The 16,919-nt window shown below is 30.2% G+C and overlaps 1 protein-coding gene across 3 annotated transcripts in view; it reads right to left on the bottom strand.

Moving 5' to 3' along the window:
* Positions 1-15,642, bottom strand: part of LOC119606492 (homeobox protein araucan-like) — a 62,674-nt gene extending 47,032 nt beyond the window's left edge. For all 3 annotated transcript variants that reach the window (XM_037960021.1, XM_037960020.1, XM_037960022.1), the window contains exon 1: positions 14,694-15,642. In XM_037960021.1, the coding sequence (XP_037815949.1) occupies positions 14,694-14,744 (51 nt within the window). In that variant the 5' untranslated portion in view covers positions 14,745-15,642. The remainder of the gene's footprint in view (positions 1-14,693) is intronic.
* Positions 15,643-16,919: the final 1,277 nt, after the last annotated feature.

Raw genomic sequence — 16,919 nt, 5'->3', positions numbered from 1 at the left:
AATATAAAATGTTTAATTAAAATACTATTAAAATCTTATACGTACGTAGTTTATGTATGTGGGTAAATGATTTTTCTCACCGATAATACCAGTTAATGAAAATTTAAACTTTTAGCTGTGATAATAATTGCCAACAAGCAAATTGACGATCATTGTCTAGGGAAATTAAAGGAATTTTAACAAAATGGTAAGTTGTCAAATCGAATAGCTACAAATTATTTTAACAGGTAGCCAGCCGGCTTAAATTTTGCCATTATTTTAAAAGTTATTTTAAAAGACTTAGCATTTAAATTTGCAATTGTCAAAGGTTTAAACTTATTAAAAAATTTTAAATCGAGTTCAAAAAAGTCTCCTCCGAATAAGCAAGACTGTATAATACAGGACTAAGGGCACAACAATTCAAAATAGATAGATCGGATGGATGTATTGGATGTAAATATCTATCTATCTATCTATCTATCTATCTATCTATCTATCTATCTATCTATCTATCTATCTATCTATCTATCTATCTATCTTTAAATGTCAAATATTTAAACTCATTTTAAGTGTTTAAATCTAGTTCAAAAATTGTTCCACTACTTCCTTTGAACAATAACTTCAACTAATTCCATTTGCTGTCTCCCATTTTAGGTTTCGGTTTTCTACAAATCTTTTGATTTTTATATTAATTTTTTTATATTGAAACTCATAATCATTGATTTTTATTGTTATGGCAGATAATGGCCTTTTTTGAACAAATATGTATATTGTTAGTATAACCGAATTTAACAATACAATTAAAATAACAAAACTGACTTTTGATTAAACCATAAAACTGATAAACTTATTGATCATAAATAACAAATTAAAATTTAATTTTAAAAAAATACAAAATACCAATATTAAATAACAATATTTATGGAAGCAACAATCAAAGCAATAATTTAAAACCAAAAAAAAAAGAATACAAAAAAACAAACAATAAGACAAAAAGCAACGAAATAAATTTAATGAACTCAAATCAAAATACTAAATGCAAACACACACATACACACAATTCAATAATGACAATAGTCAACGCCCCTAAAAGCAGACAACAAAAAAAAAGAAATCAAAATAATAATAAGCAAATACATACAAAAACTCAAATAATAAAGGTGAGGAATCACAAAAAATAAGAAATTCCCTGTTATAATAACCTGCAGTTCAGGGAGACTGTACTGAATAAGTGACCCTTTAGAGTCAAACCATACATCGATGAAAAAAGAACAAATGATTATACTATAAATTACTTGTAATGTGTTAAATAACCACTTTGACTCAGACTTTCACTCTGCAGTTTGTGTCATATACTACAAAAATTCTTTACAACCAAGTAATTCAACATTTGGGGAATTTTTGAAAAATATGCACATTGACTTCCAGCAAAAATGCTGGGTGTCTTTAGGGAGTTATAAATTTCTGAAATATTTCCAAAAACAAAAAATCATAATGAAAATCAAAGAAAAAATTATTACATTAACACACTGTACTTGTTAAAACAACTCGAATTTAAACCAATAAAAACCCACTGATTACATACTTACACATAAAAAAATATAATAATTTATAAAAAGTTGTACAACAAGATGAACAAAATAAACATAAATCATAAAATTCATAACCGTAAAGTTGACAGCGCCGCCGCAACCACAAATATATAAAAGAAAAGATTTTTTTCATATTTTGTTTATAACGATTTAATATATCTTGCTGATGCGAGATGTGAGATGCATCAGAATTATACTGATATTCGAACAATTGTGTTTTCTTTTTTATTTTTAATAAATAAAACAGAGCTGAACAAATTATGGAGCGGAGTGGGAGTTTTGGGCAATAACATTTATCTGAAATTGCTCAAATGACAAATAGCTCTAAGGCAAATGGCTCTAAAGTTTGATAACTTAAAATAATGAAAGATAGCTCAGGAATAGTTCATAGTCGAAAGAATACAAAACTATGCATAGCTTTAAACTAGGGGGCAAAACGAACCTGGGGTCGATATATGTATAAACCTAGAAACAGAAGTATACAACAGTCTGCCTACCCACAATACTATCATCAGGCAGATAACCGTACAGTAGGGAAGATTGTAAACTGTATTATAATTAATTTGGAGCGAGAGGTTAACATATTTACCGGCAGTCGATAACAGGTAGTCTTTAATCTAATAGCGTATTTTATTGTAAGCTGATATGGGTACCAGGCCTAACGGAAGGTACCGGAAGAATGCAAAACCGTAAGACGCAAGCGGATTAAATTAAAAATATGGGCGAGAGAATCCCTCACGGCCACTGTTATTCGAAATACCTTAACGAGAGAGAGAGCAAATACACAAAACTGGACAAGTGATTCAAACGAATGCAGAGAGCACACTCAAACTCCGCAGCAGTCTTTGTATTGCCTTTGTATTTTGTCGAACTGAGATTCAACATTGATTTGTCACGAACATACCTCTATTAAGCACTATATGAAGTTTTTCCACCAACATTTTCCATCTACTCATATATCTATCTATCTATCTATCTATCTATCTATCTATCTATCTATCTATCTATCTATCTATCTATCTATCTATCTATCTATCTATCTATCTATCTATCTATCTATCTACTATCTATCTATCTATCTATCTATCTATCTATCTATCTATCTATCTATCTATCTATCTATCTATCTATCTATCTATCTATCTATCTATCTATCTATCTATCTATCTATCTATCTATCTATCTATCTATCTTATCTATCTATCTATCTATCTATCTATCTATCTATCTATCTATCTATCTATCTATCTATCTATCTATCTATCTATCTATCTATCTATCTATCTATCTATCTATCTATCTATCTATCTATCTATCTATCTGTCTGTCTGTCTGTCTGTCTATCTGTCTGTCTGTCTGTCTGTCTGTCTGTCTGTCTGTCTGTCTGTCTATCTGTCTATCTGTCTGTCTGTCTGTCTGTCTGTCTGTCTGTCTGTCTGTCTGTCTGCCTGTTCTTTCCAAACTACTCGTTCTAAAAATTCTTTCTCATGCATTCCAGTTAGTACATTACAGAATACTACGTTAAACAATAACACGTAAAAAGCAATGAAACTTATCATAATATAATTGTAAATTTTAACAATCAAAAGTATAAAGAAGTTTTAATAAGACTTAAAAAAACATACATGTAAAGATACTTATGCATTCTTAATAAAGGCAGAAAAGTTGTAACCAGAGTTTAAATATTAGTAGATGCTTTTATATTTTTATTTTTGACTTTGCAATAAATATGCATTTACCTCATATTTAAAAATATGCATATTTAAAAAATGGTTCTGTTCAAAATATTTCTAGTATTTTTGCTAAAAATATTTACCCATACAAACTATTGCATATTACAGCTTACAGACAAATATAAAATGTTTTCACTTACAATATATTACGCAGCAACTCGCTAACATATTTATAATACCCACATATATTTCATATGGCTTGCCTATAATATTAAAATATTTTCCTAATCCTGCGAATAATTTCGCAGTCAACAATATTGAAGCCATGCGAGCAGTAATATACGAACATGAAATGTACGCAAGCAGAGCATATATGTGCCGACGAAAACACGAAACAAAACGATAGTCGCGACTATCAGGTTACAATATTTTTACTATCAAACTTAAATATTATTTACTATAGGAAATGACTTATGGTCTAAAATTTAACATTTCATGTTGAACTTGAAAAATTATAAAATATGAAAAATGTATGCAAGATATAACCAAATTTTATTTAGAAAATAATTGAAAACGTTTATATCTATGTATGTTTTATGTATATTATGGGAAAAATGTATGCATGAAATAACCAAATTTTAATTAGAAAATTTTTGTATTGAATTATTGAATGTATGTATTTATTAAATTTATGTTTAATTTTTATGTGGAGTATTAAAATGTATGTATTTGTATTGATTGTAATATAATTAGAAAAAAATTATATAAATACTTAGAGGATCATATGAATGTAAAAATATATTCAAATATGTATATATGTATGTAAAAAATTGTTTTTACAGGCTATATTTAAACATATTGTTTGTAACAGGATGACAATAAGTAATGCATTAGTAGTGTCTATGAAATGATCAATAATGAAGGAAATTATAGGTATTTTAGAAATTTGTAACAGGATAGCAAAAAATTAAGAGGGGACATAAAAACATAAAAATTTGTTTTTGTAATTTTACATTGTGAAAGGTTAAAACAACAAAAATGTATGAGTGTATTACATACATATACAAGTATGTTTTTCATATGCATGTGTCACATTTCTATAAATTATTATTACATACACTCAATTATCTTACAATAATGAATGAACAGGCGCGAAGAAAAAAATATATAGGTGTTAATAAATTTGCATATGCCATTGCCAACCTTTTGAATTTGCATGAGAGAGACTAAATAATAATGATATTTCTTTCCTCTTCTCCCCACCACAAATTCAAGTAAAGCAAAAAAAAGGATCTTGCGTAAACCATCGTTAAGGAATGTGCGTAAAATGATAAAGTAGGAAGAGAATTTCTACTACGGGTCATTTTTATGACGAATGTATTTTTGCATCACACGTACATATCTTCTTCCCTCCACCAATTCAGGGAAAAAATGACCTATCGTAATCCACCGTTATGGAATGTGCGTGAAAAGTAGGAAAGAAAAGTGCTGTTACAGGTCATTTTTATGACGAATGTGTTTTTTGTTATTGTTTCACACATACTTACATACATACATATGTATGTATATACAAAACCAGATATAAATGGTGTTGCATATTTGAATATATTTTTACATTCATATGATCCTCTAAGTATTTATATAATTTTTTTCTAATTATATTACAATCAATACAAATACATACATTTTAATACTCCACATAAAAATTAAACATAAATTTAATAAATACATACATTCAATAATTCAATTCAAAAATTTTCTAATTAAAATTTGGTTATTTCATGCATACATTTTTCCCATAATATACATAAAACATACATAGATATAAACGTTTTCAATTATTTTCTAAATAAAATTTGGTTATATCTTGCATACATTTTTCACATTTTATAATTTTTCAAGTTCAACATGAAATGTTAAATTTTAGACCATAAGTCATTTCCTATAGTAAATAATATTTAAGTTTGATAGTAAAAATATTGTAACCTGATAGTCGCGACTATCGTTTTGTTTCGTGTTTTCGTCGGCACATATATGCTCTGCTTGCGTACATTTCATGTTCGTATATTACTGCTTGCATGGCTTCAATATTGTTGACTTCGAATAATTTGTGTAGGAAAATATTTTAATATTATAGGCAAGCCATATGAAATATATGTGGGTATTATAAATATGTTAGCGAGTTGCTGCGTAATATATTGTATGTGAAAACATTTTATATTTGTCTGTAAGCTGTAATATGCAATAGTTTGTATGGGTAAATATTTTTAGCAAAAATACTCGAAATATTTCGAATGGTAGCAATTAAATATATTATATTCATAAAATATATTTATATTTTAATATTACATACGTATGCATAGGAGAAAATATGCATTTTGGTTACTAATATATTAGTAATTTTAATCACTGGTTGTAACACAAAAAAAAATAAATAAAAACAAAAGCAAAAAGATCTTGATCATCATGATCAGTTTGTAGTTTTTAAGATACAAACAAAGATATGAGTAAAGATATGAAATACTTATAACAAGTATGAGAAAAACTACAAAATTATTAATATGATGGCGCTTGTTTAATTTCATAAATACGATTACAAACAGAAAATGCAAGTTTGTATTATTCCATTTCAAAGATATGGTCAGCTATTGTACAAAACAAAAAAAAAAAAAGAAACTTATCTGCACATATTTAAAAGTTTACCTTGTAAATCTTGCAAATAAATAAAACAAAAACTTATTTAAGTTGGAAATTCTAAACTCTGTGACAACAGTAGCATTGAAAATGATAGTATCTTCTCACAAAAACAAACAAAAAAAAAAAAACTATCATAATAAAAACAAAAACAGAAATCATCAGATGAGGATAACGTTGGTGATATGGTTGAAACTGCTGCTGGTAGTTGGTGGCGATGACGATGGCTTAATGTTGCTGCTTATAGTGTGTGCTTATGCAGCATAATATAAAGATCTGTTTTGTTTTCTTAGATGATCATTACAATTATCATGTAAACTTTTGTCGTCATCTTTCAAGCATTTTTTCTTTAAATGGTAACACATTTTTTTTCTTCGTATTCATATAGTTGCGTTTTCTTAATGTTTATTCTATAATGCCTTATTTTAAATGTGTTCTTTGATTTTTTTATTGTTAAAGTTTAAGTTTCATTTTCATGTTGATTGTGAGTTTTTGTCTTTATTTTAGATTTTATAGGATATTCATGATGATGTTGGTATAAAAAAACTGAACAGCAAAAAAAATCCTGAGAATAAAAACAACACCAAAAGCCAGTGTACATAAAAAGAAATCTTGTACAAATAAGCTTTCAAAACGCTACGCATCTAATTTGTGATGGCACATCTTGATAAGCTTTTAGCAACATATCGTATTTTTCTTGATTTTATTTACCATCATTTTTCGTTCTTAGTTTTTTTTTTTTTTTTTTGCGCGAAAATTTCAGTTTGGTAAAAGAATAATTTGTACTTTTATTCAAAATTTAATGTCTTAGACTTGGGCGGTCCCTGAGGAAACTAATCGATATTTCTAACAAATTTGATTGGATTCAAGAACGATGCATTCGCAGTCCAAGCAATGAGAGAGGTTTGTAAAAAGATATCTCAATCATGCTCTCTTGTAGTGCGGCAATAACCTATAGATGCGAATATCCCATACAATCTCACAACCTTCGAATCATACGGTATTACTGGACACTGTAAAATTAGATGTATGTCTCCAAGAAGCCTTAATGAAGTTATGTCATGGCCAAGAAAGTTAAGTTCCTCTCCCGGCAAATACAGGACCACAACATTTGTTGATTTGGGAAAACTTTTTCTTCTAAGAACTAACAGATTGTTTATGACGTCTTCGTTGGAAATTAAAGTTCGTTGTAGTTGAAAATAGAATCCATATCGCCTAAAAAGAGAGATTTGGATTGGATACGTAAATTTTAGCCTGAAAAAAATAGAGAAACCCAGAGGCAAGCTGATGTAGCCGAAGCTTATCGGAGAAAATTTTCGATCCACTAAGGGCTTTTGAAAAGCCCTGAGTTACAAACTAAATATTCTGATCCTAAACACTTCCAGGAACTCAAAATAGTTTTTTTTTAATCCGTAAGAATCCGATCTTTTATATAATTCTAATATAGAGAAGATTCAAAATTAAGTCTATTAGAAAATCGAAGCGATACTGATGTTTAACGGTTGATGTCATTTTCATTAGTGATCCTACAATGATTGGTTTGCACATTTATGATCAATGCTCAACGTTCGCTAGAGTAGCTTGTTAGTGGACAATACTCATGGTTCCATTATGAATCCGTCGGTGCTCTCTGTGCGGTAATAGTTGAGTCGCTGTAGCCGAAGATCAACAGGCCATCCATCTGAAGAATGTGACTATTTCAGAGCTAAAATGAAGATCTTTTGCGCTTTTGTTGTGTAATCTATCGTTGTTCAAGTTGCTGTTAAAGCCCTACGCTAAGTCGAAAACCTAAAAAACGGATCACACGATGTCCGTAAGTGATGTATACATACGGATACATCAATAGCTAGCGATAAGGATCAATATAGGTGTGAAGGGAAAAAGTCCTTAAATTCACTCACAGTAAATGCCAAAATGGACATATTACATAGAGGCTTCAAGGGTGATTGTATTTCCAAGAGCTTACGAACATTTACCACCAATTTAATTCTAGCCCATAAACCGTGTCAATTCCTCTCCAAATACTTGATAAGTCGTTGCAACTTTTAAAAGGAAGAGATTGTAGTACCAGAAGGAAGTCTTAAAGACTCCAAGTTGAGCTCAACTTGCAGAACAGATATTGCACAACCGTTAGGAAACCAGAAACCAGTTTCGTTCTCTGAAGCTGTGTGTACACAGTTGTCAGAGAAATGTTTAGGAAATGTCCGTGTAAACTTACAATTTTTGTCTTGCAGCGTTGTCAGAGAAATCATTGTTGGCCTTTATTATCTCCATTTTCAGTTGTCTGCGCCATGTGTGACTTGGACGGCCTTTTCCGCGGCTTTCCTGCGGATTCCAGTCTATTGCGTATCTAGTGATGTCGGATTGTGTTCTTCGCAGAGCGTGCCCAATCCAACGCCATTTTCGTTTTCTTATATCATGTTTGTTCCCAAAGTTGCGTGTTGCTGATAGTATTTGGCTAAAATATTTTCTGAATTTGGCGTAGGCAACGGTTGATAATGGCTTGCATTGCTTTGAGATCACAACGTGCGGAGTTCCATGATTTACATCCGTACAAGGCAAATGAGTTTTTCACAGCTGCTGAATATGTCCAACTTAGTGCGCCTGGATATATGGTGTGAATTCCATACATGGCTGAGTTGCTCGTATGCCTGTCGGGCTTTGTTTATGCGATTTTCCACATCTTCCTTAGAGCCTCCGTTCGTAGTTATTATGCTGCCCAAGTAGCAGAATGACTGGACGTTTTCTATATGTTGTTGTTGTAGTGTGAAATTGCTCGTGTTGGTCGCATTGATCCTCATGGCCTTGGTTTTAGGAATGTTTATCCTGAGACCACATAGTGCTGGCTCACTTTCCATATCGTTCATTTTCGACTGCATGTCATCAAATTTATGTGATTTGTAGTCCAAATCTTCGAGAGCGGCTTTTCGTGTCCTCATGTAGTATGCGGCAGGTAGCATTCTTGTAAAGGCCACTGATGAGAGATATAATTTTCTCCGGTACTCTTTTACAGCGAAGAGCATTCCAAATGGCACTTTGAAGTAGGGCGTCGAATGCCTTCTCAAAGTCGATCAACACAAGGTATAGGGTGTAGAATAGAACATCTCTATGTCTTTCAAAGTTCATCTCAAACTTGACTAATGCCACACTAGATTTGAAGATTAAAGAAACGCTTTCTTTCACCATTATCTAATTTGTATCATCAATATAAGTTCGAACATAAGATTTAACTTTTTCCTACAGGTCTCACTTTGAGATGATATTTGGCAAAAATAGGTTCTGCTCTTTTCATAAGCGGTTGAGAAGTCGGTAGAGTTTAGGCGGTTTAGAACTTGGACTTTTCATTACCATTTAGTGGTCTTTGATGGTATAGACATAATCGTGTTATTTAGCATACTTAGTCAAGTTCTTTAGGTCTGCAGACTGAATGATCTGTCATACTATTGAAAAGGTGGTCATAGTCAAGTTCTTTGGTAGTCGGGTTCTTCAAACACCCAGACCAACATCATGTTATAACTCTTCTAATGTTGGTTTCTATGGCGTCAAGGAGATGGAACTCGAACTTGTGTTTCACTTGCATTTCTTTCCAGTTTCTATTGATGTGGAGTTCCGCGGAAATGGGGAACTTTTCAAATATTTTTTAAACATAAAACTTTACATTCCTTTAAAACTCTGTTTTGTTTTTAGGAAAAAAAAAAAAGAGTAGGTAAATGCCTGATAGTTCCTTCGTTAGTTACTAAGCATAAATGTGTTCACAATTTTTTTTTTATTATTTTAGTATTTTGGTGTAGGTTTCCTGGATTTTTTTGTTGTTGTAGTTTTTAATGTTTTTTTACATTTTTTTTTGCATTCTACAGTACCATAAACTTTACATTTTTAGTTTTGCTATAATGTGCGTGTTCTTTATGGTTTGTTGTTGTAGTTGTTGTTTCATTTTTTTTCTCTCAATCATGAATTATTAATTTGCAGCATTAAAACTTACTAACCAACCATGTGTTGCCTTAAAAGGATGCATTGTTTTTTTCTTATTTTGGTTTTTGTTCAGAGTTTTTTTTCTCTTCTGTTAGTTTACCTATCAGATTCACTGTCATATTCTTCTCATAATTGTTTTTGCAAAAATTTTATTACATTTGTAGTCTTCTTTTTTATATGATAATTTTTCTTTTTTTGTGTTGCGTAAGAAATTTCTCAGGCTTAGTTTTATTAAGAAAAATATTTTGGATTTTTAAGGAATTGTTTAATAGGCTTCTGTAGTTAATTTTTTATTGAATGATTTATCTGAAATAATTGAAAGTATTGTTGTAAATACTTATATTCAAGAAATGATCGATGATGGATTTTTAAAAAAAGTGCTTAAAGAACGATCATCAATTTTAGGATTATATGTTTTCCAAAATCGTTCTTCATTCCATTTTGATGTGATAACTATATATAGTCATTTGATTTGAAATACTGTGCGTATGAGTATTTTTTTTTTTTAATTTAAAACAGTTTTTTGCAGACAATTTTTATGTTTTTAAAGAGTATAAGTTTTTTAATAAAAATATTAAATATTTTCCACTATAAATATGAATCATTTTAAAATATAATAAAATATTTTTTGTTTAATATACATACAAACAAACACACCTGAATAATCTTTGTATTATACATATTTTTATATAAATAATTAAGCAATTTTTATTTATATAAATATTCATATTTTTTTTTTTTAATTTAAAAGAAAACAAAATATGTCAAATCATTAATTAAAATCATGATTAATGATTTCACACATATTTCAAATATTTTTTTTCTATTTCTCTTATTTTATAACAAATGCGTTTAAATAAAGTTCATTTTACCGCCATAAATGCGTCATATTCCTACAAAACTAGTACAAGATTTCAAATATTATAAGATTATGAAATAATTTGTTTTTTCTTTTGTAGAACAATAATATCACAAAAAGAAAAAAACTTGAAAAATATTATTTAACTTGGGAAAGACAACAAAGCGAATTTTTCATTTTTTTTTAATAAATTCTTTAAATAAACCTAATAAACATAAAGTTTTATTTATTGTCATTAAAGCTTAAAAGATTTTTTTTTATATAAAAATAAATAAATTTATGAAATTTATTAAATAAACAAATAAATATATGTTTGACCTTGAATTTAGGTGTTTTAAAACATTGTTCTTTGTTTGCTAAATGTGAAAATTTTTTATTGCAAAAATATATGTATATGGAGGTTACGGACTGTGCTCATAAAAAATGAGAAAACTCTTTGATCTTGGAAAATTTTTATTAACAAAATTTAGATTCTTTCCAAAAAGTTGAATTCAAATTCTTTCTGTAAACAAATATCGTCTGCAAGGGGACTGAATACAGAACTGCCAGAATAGTAGTGAGTACAGATCGACTATTTGTTGTGCAAAAGTTCCTTGATCGATGTTGTGTTGCGGTGAGTGACCTAGCAAGCGGATTGGGATGGGATGGGATGGTAATGTAATTTTGTTAGGTATGCTTCACGTGTTTTTCTAAATTCATTCTTGATCAGTGGTACATCTAAGTCTCTATGGATGTTCCCGTTTCTTATATACCATGGAGCTCACGTCATGGTTCTAAGAATTTTTGATTGGGCCTTCTGTATAAGATCTACACTGGTATTGCTTGCCGTTCCCCATAATTGAATTCCATATGACTAAATTTTAGTTTCATGTGGAGCCAAGCTTCTATGTGTCGACGCCAGGTGAGACGTCTATCCAAGTGGATACCAAGGTATGTAACGTGATCAGACTGTGGGATGTTCACATTGTTTAGTGTCACAGGAGGGCAACTTCCTCTCCTAAGTGAAAACGTTATGTGTTTACTTTTGAGTTCATTTACTTGAATTCTTCAATTTTTCAACCACGTCTCCACATGTCTGAGATAAGTAACTAATTTTATAGAAGCTACATTTGGGTCCACATGACTACTAAGAATGGCAGTGTCATCAGCAAAGGTGAGGTATGCAATAGGTAAAGTTTTGGTCCTAGAACACTTCCCTGAGGAACACCAGCTTTCATCGCATAAACCCTTGTAACATAATCGCCGCATTTTATCCTAAATAATCGATCTGTTAAGTAAGACTCTAGTATTTTATGTGTACTAGGAGGTAGTAGGCATTCAATCTTATGTATTAGACCCCTGTGCCAAACCCGAACAGTACTTTTTATGTTCAAAAGAATTTCGAATCTCTCCAGTCAAGCGGTTTTCACTATTTAAGAATAAGTTTCCTTTGGAAAACTTTCTCCAATAGTTTTGACAGACAGGACAATAAGCTAATCGGTCTAAAGGAGGATGCCAACGTTAAATCCTTTCCAGGCCTCGGTATCATAATTATTTGAGAGATTTTCCATACTTTCGGAAAAACTCCTAGAGACAAGATCGCATTAAATAATCCCGTGAGCAAAAACACTGATACGGGGACTATGTAAAAATGCTGCCAACGTTCTTTTGAAGTAAGTGTTTAAATTGACCTACGTTTTTCATGGACATGATCCAGTATTTTAGGAGTGCTATCAAGTAGCCATTATTTCATTATTTTGTCGGTATGCTTGGGACCATTGTCCTACTGAAAGATACAAGATCACTGTAAGCCTAAATTCTCTACACTTGTTGACAAATTGTTTCTCAAAATATTTAGTTAATCAGTTTTATTCCTAGTTCTTTCAATAAAAACCTAATTTCGAATTCTAGATGCCGTCATACATCCTCACATAACCGTAATAGGATGATAGATTCATTATTTATGTTTCACCTTATTTTTACGAGTTTTCTTTCCAAATAGATATCTTGAATTTTATATTGGTCACTTAAGAGGATATTCACGTTGAGTTGATATTGTTTCCAGTATATGAAGGCATTCGGGGAAATGTAATATCTGATGAAAGCGCAACCAAAGGGTCGTCCCTAGTCTTAACCCTTACCCAAAGGGATATTCACACTCCCCTGTCGATCCTATCAAAATTGATAGATGACTGGGCTTTAAGTGAGACTGCTCTGGTATAATTACTGGGCACTGTATGATTGGACATACATATGTCGGAACGTATAACGTATAATAACTACTGTAGTAGCTGTTTGGGCGAAGAAAAAGTGGAATGGGTACAACACTTTCTATGTGACTTCCCAGCCTTACAAGAGCACAGACTACTCTATCTTGATAGTGCTCTTTTTTATGATCAGGACTGTCTCAGAGATGCGTCACTAGTAAACATGATCGATTTTATTAGGAACACTGGCTGGTTTTCACGAAGTCCGCAAGAACCAAATAGTCAACGAAATTAGGGAAGGAAACCATTCTGTCAACATAAGACAATGACAATTATAAGAATATCACAATGTTTCACAAGGCCTCCGAGTAAACTCACTAACTAGCAAGCACCACGTAACATTCAGAAACCCTTCTAAGAGGATATTATGCCAGAAAGAAAAAAATCTTATTTTCCGCTTTTCTGAATAACTATTACTATAGGCGATTTCTTCAAGGGTTTCAAAGAAACCCGTAGAACAGGAAATGCAAATCAACATCAATAAAGACTTTTAAGTTTCCCGCCAATATTTTGTTTAATGCCAAAATAATAAATACGGTCAAAATAATGGAACAGTAAATTATCAATAACTTGGTTAATCGATTCTACTAGTTTTGTTTTTTCTTACATAAGAAAGTTCCCATATTATATTCATTCAATTTCGGATGCTCACGCAAATACTCGATTAGGTTAATTCGTGGCAATTGGGGAGGATGTTCCAGTAATTTAGGAGTGTAATAAAGTAACCATTCTTTCACTATTGCGATGTGCTTGGGATCATTGTCTTGCTGAAAGGTACAATATTAGCTCAATTTATCTACACTTGTTTGACAAATTGTTTCTCAAAATATTCAGATAATTAGTTTTATTTATAGTACTTTCAACCAACCCACCTCAGCATTGCTTGAATGATATTTCTTTGCCATGGGTTGGCAAATTGTTTCTTAAAATATTAAGATAATAAGTTTTATTCATAGTATTTTCAATAAAAACCAAAGTGCCAGAGCTGCTTGCCGACATGGTCATTAGATTAGACGATTTTATTCCAGAAAGAATGATCTTTTTCCGTGACATTTTGTTTTATTTAAACTTTTCTAGATTAACTGTTGATATAAGCGGTGTCCTTTGAGCGAATCCGTAGATGAAGGAATTCAAAAAAAGAAAATTTTAAATGATTTTCTATTTGTCCGATCTTCTTAAATTTCCATTTCTATGCAGAGTTGCAGATTTTGTTAAAGCATTATACCTAGATCACGAAAAGATTTTCCTTCATAGTTCTAGTGCAAGTTCTCTAACATCAGTGTAAAATAAAACATTGTCAGCGTTTTAATAGTATGCAAAAAAGTTAACAACCAAATATAACGGCTTTTTATACAGTATGACCTCGTTAAAATGGTACAAAAGTGATTTGTACACTTTAAATGTGGACTATATATAGTTTTCGATTGATAACTTAAGTTATTGTAAGAACTTTTTGTTGTTGTTTTTAAATTATATAAATAATTTATTGATGTGGTAACTGTAGTGTAACAAAAGTTTTTGTATAGTTTTTTTTTGTAGATTTGAACTATACAAATAATATCAACAATTTAACAAAATTTTTCTAATAGATTTGTTAAATTAGGTTGTAAAACAAAATTGTTAAAGTTTAACAAAAAGCTTAATAAGCATTATTTGTTGTAATATGTTAAGCACCCACCTGTGAAGCCGACGGATAGCCACCATATCCAAATTGTGTATAAGCAGCCATTTTTTTTTAATTTTTATATTAAAATATTGCACTTTTAAAAATTATCCATAAAAGATTAAGGTTTTTTCTTTGTTTTTTATTTTATCTTTTTTTAATTTTTTTTTTCAAAATCCTTCTTTTCCAGTTTACACTGTCATTGGTTCATTTCGTCATTTGGTATGTTTGTGTAACACAATCCTTTGTTTATTATTATTATTTTTCAAAACAGCACCTTTTATTTGGTTTCGTTTTTTTTTTAATTTATTACCAAAAGGTCAACATTATACCAGCAGCAACAACAATAACAAACATATTGGTCAAGAAGAAAAAAACAACTCCTTGCCACAAACGAACATACACAAAATATTTTTGCACTTCAAACAAACACGTTTGTTTGTTGGTTGTTTGGTTTGAGTATTATAGTTGAACTCCAACCAACAAAACAACAACGTCTACAACAAACACAATACAAAATTAAGAAAAAAAAAAATATATTGTCAAATTCACGTAAATTTTCAAGTTGTTATTACACACAAAAGAAATAAGAAAAATTGTATTGGAGTTTCATCCGTTAAATGATGAAACTTCGTTGTTCAACGCTAACAGGTCAAACACAAACTCTGTTTTTGGTTTCAAACGTACAAGGTTACATCAAACACACACACACACAAATATAGTTTGACGTTTGTGGTATTCTTTTTTTTTTGTGTTTTTTACACTTTTTTTGTTAAAATTTTAAGGTTTATGTGATTTTTTTTTGTTATTAGAAAGCCGCTTTTGAAATAAGAAATTCCCGTACAGAATTTAGCGAAAATTCCTTTAGACGCACGTTGTTTTTGTGTCGACAAATCTTTATTTTAAACGTCAACCTAACATTTCAAGCTTCTGCGCACTAACGATGTTAATCAAAAGACCGTCCAACATGAACTGGTTGCATTGTCTTAACAAACCTAATGAAAATTCCATTAAACAGCAGTTCAGCATTATAAAAAGACAACAACAATAATGTGTTGTAAAGCAAAAAAAGAAAAAGGTAATAAAATACCAATTGTTTATAGAGCTAACTCTTTCTTAGCTTTTTATTTCTTTACCAAGTGTTAGAAAGAGATAGCTATATAAATAAAGTAAATAAACAAACAAAAAATTCTAATAAGAATACTCTTTTAATTGAATCCAATACAAAAGAGAAAACTAGTTTTTGGCAAAAAAAAACTCCACCCTCTTGAAAACATAAACACACAGAGAGAGAGTGTATTTATTTTCAATACTCTCACTCGCTGGTTTATTAGCGAGTAATTGCCAAACACTCATACCCTACTGTTCTTTCTTGTTGAAATATTTTTATATTTATTTTTTAACAACAAACACCCTGTCTCACTCTCACTTTATGGAAATGTAAACAAAGCTTAACAACAAAGAGAATTCCCCTTATACTCGTATCAAAGTGTGTGTTTGTTTGTGTGTTTTTATGAAAAAAAAAGTAAACATTGAGTTTTGTTTTTCTTTTATTTTGCTTTTGCTGTGTGTGGTTTATGAACCAATGAAAATGTTTTATTTTACCGTTTTCATAGGCAGGTGTTAAAATAGACTTATTATTGTGTTGTTATTACTTGTTTCTTGCATTTATTATATTTTTGTTGTTGTTGTTGTTATTTAGCAATGAAGGTTTGTGGTCTAACAACCATTAATTTATTTTTGTAACTCATACCATCAGCTAGTTGTAGTTGTCTTTTTTTGCTGCTTTTCTTGTTTTCCTTTTTTGTTTAATAAAAGGGTTAATATGGTTGTTTTTGTTTTAGTTTTCTTTTCTACAAGACACGCCTTTTCTTTTGGTTTATGTTTCCGTTGTTGTTTTTTTGTTTCTGTTCATTCATTTAAATTATTCCTACAAATTCACGCCATTTGTTCTTAAATAAAAGAAAAATTAAAAAGAGTTTTGTTTACTTTAGCAATTCATTTTGTTAGCGTTTTTCTCATTTTATTTAAACTATAGTTGTTGTTTTTTTGTTCAAAAACAATAACAATTGTTGCCCTTTTCATTATGTGGTTTGAAATTGTTAATTTAAATAAAAACAAAATAATTTGTTTGACTTAACCATTTGACCACTAGTTTCTGCAAAAAAAAAAATCCCGCAACCCAACAGTTCTAAAATGTCTAAAAACAGTTGTTATTACCATAAAAAAATAGTTATTTAA

The sequence above is a fragment of the Lucilia sericata genome, unplaced genomic scaffold (genome assembly GCF_015586225.1).
Source record: "Lucilia sericata isolate MDLA Ls3-8-SP2 unplaced genomic scaffold, ASM1558622v1 Contig000594F_arrow, whole genome shotgun sequence".
NCBI lineage: Eukaryota > Metazoa > Arthropoda > Insecta > Diptera > Calliphoridae > Lucilia > Lucilia sericata.
The sequence above is the reverse complement of the archived record's forward strand: the minus strand, read 5'-3'. Positions and strand labels throughout refer to the sequence as shown.